The 7,877-nt window shown below is 37.0% G+C and overlaps 1 protein-coding gene across 1 annotated transcript; it reads left to right on the top strand.

The window, feature by feature from the left end:
- Positions 1–1,530: 1,530 nt before the first annotated feature.
- On the top strand, positions 1,531–7,467 carry LOC133864345 (mitochondrial-processing peptidase subunit alpha). The gene is made up of 13 exons (XM_062300643.1): positions 1,531–1,697; positions 2,694–2,933; positions 3,060–3,356; positions 4,016–4,183; positions 4,365–4,532; positions 4,670–4,750; positions 4,927–4,993; positions 5,204–5,301; positions 6,135–6,207; positions 6,318–6,388; positions 6,649–6,698; positions 7,070–7,182; positions 7,262–7,467. The coding sequence occupies exons 1-13, from the start codon at positions 1,659–1,661 to the stop codon at positions 7,312–7,314; spliced, it is 1,518 nt and encodes a 505-aa protein (XP_062156627.1). The 5' UTR covers positions 1,531–1,658; the 3' UTR covers positions 7,315–7,467.
- The last annotated feature ends 410 nt before the right edge of the window (positions 7,468–7,877 follow it).

Raw genomic sequence — 7,877 nt, 5'->3', positions numbered from 1 at the left:
GTTCTCAGCATGTACAAATAGTTTGCTATAGTGCCCCAGAGAAGTGATAGACCGCCCTCTCAATCCAATATCTATGCTATGACATCGATTTTTTGAGCCCAATCAGCGATTTCACGGCACGGTTAAGCTCGGACTCGACAAGTCGAGCACAATCAAGGAGTTTTCTGAACAATGGCTGTACAAATTCGATTTTCGGTGAGGAGCTATACGAGACGCCAATGACGTCGTTCTTGTGTGGGCTAGGTGGCTTGGATTCTTTAATTACGTTCAGTGGTGACGGTGCTAGGGCTTGCAGCATTTGCGTGAGCATGGTAGTCAGTAGGGCTCGCAGCACCAGATTAGAGAGGTGGTATTGACCTTGGATTTGTTTGGTTTGGTGTTTGTATCTTCAACAGAAACAAAAGAGAGAAGCGTTTTTTCGCGATACAATGCCACCCGATATATAAGGTGAGCTACAATGCCGCCCGATATATAGGGTGGCGCTGTATCTGAATGGTAGTTTATGGAAGGTGTAAGAAAGTTGCTGGAAGCAGGTTTTTAAGAGTTCTTTTCTAAATTTAAGGAAACAAAGAGGGTTTAAAGAAGTTGTTGGAAGTGCTCTTACTTCATTCGCTTGATGCAATAGAACTCTTAAATTTGGTGAAACCCAAAAAATAAGGTGAAAGTAAATGTTTGTTCTTTAGAAAATCACCAAATTTTAAATCTGTATTTTGAAATTTAAAGGATCAAATTGGTATAGTTTTCAAAAATCTTTTCTTCAATCTTCTTTGCACACAATGACAATTGAAGTAATAAAATTGATGCGTCAATCTCACTTGCCAGTAAGTGTCCTCCACGCGTCGGTGTGCGGATTTCCCTCACCGGTGTTGTAGCTGTATTTTGGCGTTTTGTTGTATTTCTAATGTTTTTTTTTTAGTGTTTTTTAGCACTTCCATCTTTTTTTTTTTTTTTTTGTTGTTGTTTGGGTTATCGTCTACCAACTCCTTTGAAGTCTGATTTGTTAGTGGAGACTTTTGTAATTGGGTTTCATTCTTCCTCAACGGATTCTTTTCGGTTTTTTGGCAGTGTCTCTCTTGCAACAACTATCTCACAGTGGTTGTTGCCTTTACTAGTTATGAATTTTCACTGAGTTCTTTTGCCATTTGTCACCGCTTTGTGCAGCCCCTATAAAGGCCCGGCTTATTTATAGTTCTTTTGGAATCATAGATGGCCTGCCTATTGTTTTGTGCTTGTGTCTGTACTGTATTCTGCGTTTGGGCTCTGTTGTTAGGGTGTTCGCTCCTTTATGGCTGTTTGATCCTTATAACCCTTTTCCCATATTTGAATAGAAAAAAAAAACAAAATAAAATTGATGCGACTTTTTTTTTTTAAATGTAGGATAGTTTCAAATTAAAAAGGCCTAATTAGCAAAATAAAGCACTTAAAAATGGACCAAAAACAAGAAAGAAAAATGAAACAAAACTAAAGAATAGAAAATAAACGAAAAAAGCACAAAATAAATAAATAAAATAATTCAACGGTTCAACCAAACCCAAAGCGCGACTACTACTTCCATTGCCAGGCCAGTTCTCTCAGAAACCTCAAAAAACCTCGAAAGAAAAATACGGAGACTGCGACCTCCGAAGGTTTGTAGGGCTTTAACTGTAAGCAACCTCACCATGTACCGAACCGCAGCTTCACGTCTCAGGTCTCTCAAGGTCAGTATCCACTGCCAATCTCTGTCCCCTCTCAAAACCCTAACTTTCCGTTTGGTTCCCTGGAAAATGTCGGAGAGGAAAAAAGGGTAATGGCAATACTGATACAGCTTCTGAATCTTAGTCACATGAACCTAGACTAGAACATCATGAAGTAAGAAGATTGAGAAACTATTTTTATTTTTTTTTTCTTTAAGACGTCGACCTTTTCTCTGTTAGATCTGATTTTGGTATTTTGGTTTGTTGAGATTATGATTGTTTTGGTGATTGGATATGATTTATGTTCTTTTAGTTAATGATTTTCTATTGGAGGAGAGCATGGTAAGCGATTTGGTTTTGTTTTGTGTAGGCTACGAAGCTATAGGATTGGATTGTCTTTGTGGGATTAAAAAGAGAAATGTGTTACAGTGTTCATTTTTCTCTGTTTGGTTTCTGGGAAAAGAAAGGGATGGAAAGGAAATCAAATTACGGGTCTCGCGTTCCATGTTGATTTTGTGTTTTCGGGGATTTTTTTAAGCAAAACCATTCAGCTTTAAGCTCATTTTTTTTTCCACATGATTTGTTGAGTTTAACGTAGAAAAGTTTTAAAATTTAAAATTGAAGTACTTTTCTTAGTTCTTTATTTATTTCACATTTACCTGAAGTCCTCTAATTTGATTCAATAGCCTTTTTTTTTTTTTTTGGTGTATGTGTGTGGGGTGTGGACATTTTCACTTGCAACTATACTCTTGAATGTGAAATAGTCCGTTTTCTTCTTACGTGGGGAGGCAGATAGGGTTTGCTTTTTATGTAACTGGACAAAGATAACAATTCTTATTGGATTCTGATGGTAGCTTTTGTAGTAGTGACCATACATTTGTATATTTAATCCAATAAGTTTTGTATCATGTATCAAAATATGAAATTTACTGGTATAAAATTCTTTGTTGCCTGGTATTCTACATTTATGGCTTACTAATTACTGATGTGTCATCCTCCATAACGAAACTGCTTGAGTAGGGTCGTGTGGGAACTTTGGGGGCCAAGAGGTTTGCGACTTCAAGCGCAGTTGCTGCAAAACCATCATCAGGGGGTTTCTTTAGCTGGCTGACAGGGGAACGGACTAGTACTCTACCTCCTCTGGAGATCCCACTTGCAGGCGTTACCCTCCCTCCTCCACTACCTGATTATGTTGAACCAAGTAAAACTAAAATTACAACTCTCCCTAATGGTGTCAAAATTGCATCGGAAACGTCAGTGGTATGAAACATAGTGTTGCAACTTTTGTATTCCATGATTTGACTCCATCCTTATTTTAAAGTTCAGCACTGGGTGTTTTCGTTGTTTGTAATCCTGATCAAGGTTTGGCTGGTTGGTCTTAAACAGAATCCTGCAGCATCCGTAGGTTTATATCTGGATTGTGGTTCCATTTATGAGACACCAGAGTCATTTGGGGCTTCACATTTGCTGGAACGGATGGCCTTCAAGAGCACAACAAACCGGAGCCACTTGCGCATCGTGAGGGAAGTGGAAGCAATTGGTGGTAACATAGGAGCCTCAGCCAGTCGGGAGCAAATGGGGTACACTTTTGATGCTCTGAAAACTTATGTTCCTCAAATGGTGGAATTGCTTGTTGACTCAGTGAGGAACCCTGCCTTCTTGGATTGGGAAGTGAATGAAGAGGTAATATTTGTTATGTACTCATTCTTCAGTCATATTGGACAGATGATTATAGAAATCTTAGTATAAAGAATCCCCAGCTTGTACTAGCCTTTGTGGCCTAGTGGTACATCTCCCTCTTAGACCTTTTAGGGGAAGGATGGGATTTGGAGGGTTGGAGAGGGGTATGCCCATTCTTTATCCTCTATTACCAGTGATAAAAAAAAAGAAAGAAAAATATAAGGGCCTCTATATATATATATATATATATATATATATATATATATATATTTTTTTTTTTTTTGTTTTTGTTTCCTTACAGGTTTTTCCTTTTCCATTTTATGTTGTATATATGCTAGTATTGTTCAAGTGGCATATTGAACTCTTGTTGTTACATATTTACTCATGATTGCTTGAAACCAGTGTGGACACTTAGAGGTGGTAAATTCTATTGATTAAAAGATTAGGTGAAGAAAAATTCTCTATTGCTCTCTTTTTACTGTCGGCTTCATTCTGAAGTTATGTACATTTTATTAACATTTACATAATAAATCAGAAACACACGTGTCTAGATTTTGGAGCTTCCATGTGTGATACCCTATGTAGTTTCAGTGTCCATTGATCGTAGCCAATCCTCTTGTCTATTTTACTAATAGTTGACTACACCAAATTTCTTCATGCAGCTGCAAAAGGTGAAAGCAGAGCTCGGAGAACTTTCTAACAACCCTCAAGGGTTACTATTGGAGGCCATTCTCTCTGCTGGTTATTCTGGTGCATTGGCAAATCCTCTTCTGGCTCCTGAAGCTTCGCTGAACAGATTGGATGGTACCCTTTTGAAGGAATTTATTGCTGTAAGACCAAGATACTCTCTGAATAGTGCATGTGCACTTATTCTTCATTGAATATAGAATTTTGACAATTCTTGGTTGACTTTCCATTGCTTTGATTATTTTTCTTTATCTTCTTTCTCCCCCCCCACCGTGCCCCCCAATGTTTATGCTTAATGAATGGTGTTTGATGCCGTTATTTCAGGAGAATTATACTGCTCCTCGGATGGTTCTTGCGGCATCTGGGGTTGAACATGAGGAGCTTCTGTCCATTGCAGAACCACTTCTCTCTGATTTACCAAGCACGCGCCCTTCTGAAGAGCCAAAATCTGAATACGTTGGAGGGGAATATCGTCGTCAAGCTGATACAGGGGTGTGTATCAGTAATCATCCCCTCCCCTTCCCCCCCTTTGTCTTACCATATCTCTTCATGGGTTGATTGCCCACCTAAAAAAATAAGTTTCTGTTTATTGGGTTGTTACTTACATCATTGACTCCTTGCAAGACCAGAACACACATATTGCTCTTGCTTTTGAAGTTCCTGGCGGTTGGCGTAAAGAGAAAGAAGCTGTTCTTGTGACTGTTCTTCAGGTGAGCATCTTAATGACATTGTGTTTTGGATATCTTTTCTCCTTATGTTCCTGTGTTTGAACAGCTATAGGATAACTGGCTTGTCATTTGACATCATAACCAGAGTACCCCCACCTCCACCCCAAAATAAATGTCATTGTTAAATGGCTGTGAATTAACAACTATGAGTGCTGCAGATGCTTATGGGAGGAGGTGGTTCATTCTCTGCAGGGGGGCCTGGAAAAGGGATGCACTCTCGACTATGTAAGTTTTACCTAGCTCTTTTGGGTTAATTTAGCTTGAATATCTGGTTTTATTTTGGTTGTCGTTGCTCCTATTTATTTTATTATTGTTTTTCCCTAGTCTGGCCTTCTTTCTGTTTAACTCTTCGTTCCTTGCTGACTTTAACCAGTTCTTTATGTGATTATAATCACAATTTTTTCTAGCATCTAAACTTTGTGTATTTGAACACAGATCTCCATGTCTTGAATGAGTACCAGCAGATCCAATCCTTTTCTGCATTCAACAACATCTTCAATGAAACTGGATTGTTTGGCATTTATGCTAGCACTGTAAGGCACAAACTGCTATGTTTCCCATAATTGTGATCAACTTCTTTGTTGGATATATACAATTGCTGTAGGGGTCTGTGCATGTGGGTGTACTTCTGAATCTATAGGACAATTTCCAAATATCAATGACCAAATGTCAATGATACTGACGTAAGATAAGCTAAGGTTATCCAATGAAGTTGGCTTTGATGGCCATCTGATTATTTATCTTAATTTAAGGTCCTTCAATGGTGTTGGTGGGGTCTGCTTGAGGATGTTAGAGATGATGCTTGTCTGCTGTTTGTCCATATTATACTCTTAACATAATTTTTTTGAAAGGGTGGCTAGGAAAAATCCAAAGATACAAGCTGGCTTCAAAGAATTTTAGTAGAATGTAGCCTTGTGCAAGAGGATAGCTTCTATTAATGCATATTAATGGAATGGAAATTCTTTGATAATTAGCTGATTGGTAATAACTTAATAGTTCCCAGAATCTTCTATTAGTCTGTAATTTTGTAAGGCGCACTCAAATAAATGGGTTATAATGAAAAAAGAAAATATCATTATGCTATAAATGCAAGATCTCTTCTTTTCTTACATAAATTGTTTATATATATGGGCTATATGCAAGATTTTCTTTTTCCTTTTTGTTTGGTTTGATAATGTGTTTACATATATTGTTATATAGTATTATTTCTTTGTATCTTCTGAAGATGTGTGTTTCTAAGACAAAGTTTGGATACTGTACTAGACTTGTCATGATTTAATTTCTTTTTGACTAGGTCTGTAAACTTCTTATTGTCACCATTTAGTTTTATTTACTAAGCATGAGGGTCTTCGATTTGTGGACTTAGGGCCCTGACTTTGCGTCAAAAGTAGTTGATATAGCAGCAGCAGAATTAATCTCAATTGCAACACCTGGACAAGGTTTGATTTGCATCCGTCTCATCTTGTGTGTTACCTTAATAAGATTCCTGATACTGAGTCCTCTATATTGTCTTTGATTTTCCATCTTTCTTTTTCTGCCTATGTGGCAGTCACTGAATTGCAGCTTAATCGTGCCAAAGAGGCCACAAAATCTGCCGTCCTGATGAATCTGGAGTCTAGGGTACTCTCTCTCTCTCTCTCTCTCTCTCTCTCTCTCTCTCTCTCTATATATATATATATATATATATATATATATATAGAAGTCATTTCTGTTTGTGATTTGTGTTATGTTTTGGCATTCTGTTTGCATGTGCCTTGGAGTTATATTAATGTTGGAACATCATGCATGCGGTTCTCTTATGTTCTAGTTTTTCTTTTTGTTAATTGTGTTGTTTGGTGCTTGTTTGTCTTTTACGGATTCATAATTGTTGTACTGTGCAGATGATTGTATCCGAGGATATAGGTAGGCAGATTTTGACTTATGGAAAGAGGTATGTCATGAGTATTTGGACTCTTTTTTCACTCTCTATGCATTCATGCATAAACATTTTCCCTTTATATTCTTCTTTCTGCTTTCAGGATATAAGAAGCATGTGAAATATTAAGAAAACTCAAAATCATAGCTAGTAATACATGTAATTTTTTTTTCTGAGGAAATGAATGTTGCAACAGTGTAAAAACAAATGAAGGAAACGAAAGTCTTACGTTTTTAAAATGTCCATTTTTCTAGTGACATTCTTAACAATGACGATATTTGTTTCCTAAGAGCAACATACAGCCATTATCTGTGCTATATTGGTGATCTTGCCATCTCAAAATGATTGTAGAATTAGTCTTTATGGTAGGTTTTTTACCTTTGCAGGTTGCCTGTGGAGCATTTCTTAAAGGCTGTCGAAGAAATCACTTTGAAGGATATTACTAGCATTTCACAGAAGATAATTTCCTCACCTCTAACACTGGCATCATATGGGGATGGTAATCTTTTATTCTTTATAGAATTATCCGATCTTGCTTTTCTGGCATTGGTTAATAAGAAAGTTTCCCTTTCGTGCAGTTATTAATGTTCCCAGCTACGGATATGTTTCCAGCAAGTTTCGTGCAGAGTGAGTTCCTCTTCATTTCAAGCACTTTTTGAATAAAGGTTTGAAGAAGAGATTTTTGGTGAATGTTACACAATGTAACGCTTCAACAAGTTAAATGTCATTTTAGCATGTTATTGTTGTTTATGACATAATAATAACATGCGGCATCATTTATTTATTTTTGTTCGTGCCTATAATGCAAACAGCAGAACTAGTTTTGTAATAAATAATATCAAATTAGGGTTTCACAAAAGAGAAATGATTCTTTACCACCTAAATATACAACTTTTCACCACCTTGTCTATGTGGCAAGGTGGTCCCCCACTTTATTTTATTTTTTAAAAATAAAAAAACTCTAAAGTTAGTAGGGGACCACCTTGCCACATAGACAAGGTGGTGAAAAGTTGTATATTTAGGTGGTAGTGAATCATTACTCTTCACAAAAACAAACTAGAGAAACCATTCTTTAGAGCTTCGAGGTTTTGGTTTCTGACAGTCTAGTGGGGATCCACTTGTCCAAAAGTGTTTGTTATGCAATAGGTTGGGTTTAGTTCATCAATTTGTTCTAAGGAAGCAAATCATTATTAA

The sequence above is a fragment of the Alnus glutinosa genome, chromosome 3, assembly GCF_958979055.1.
Source record: "Alnus glutinosa chromosome 3, dhAlnGlut1.1, whole genome shotgun sequence".
Lineage (NCBI taxonomy): Eukaryota > Viridiplantae > Streptophyta > Magnoliopsida > Fagales > Betulaceae > Alnus > Alnus glutinosa.
Note: the sequence above shows the minus strand (reverse complement) of the source record. Positions and strands in the feature narration are given on the sequence as shown.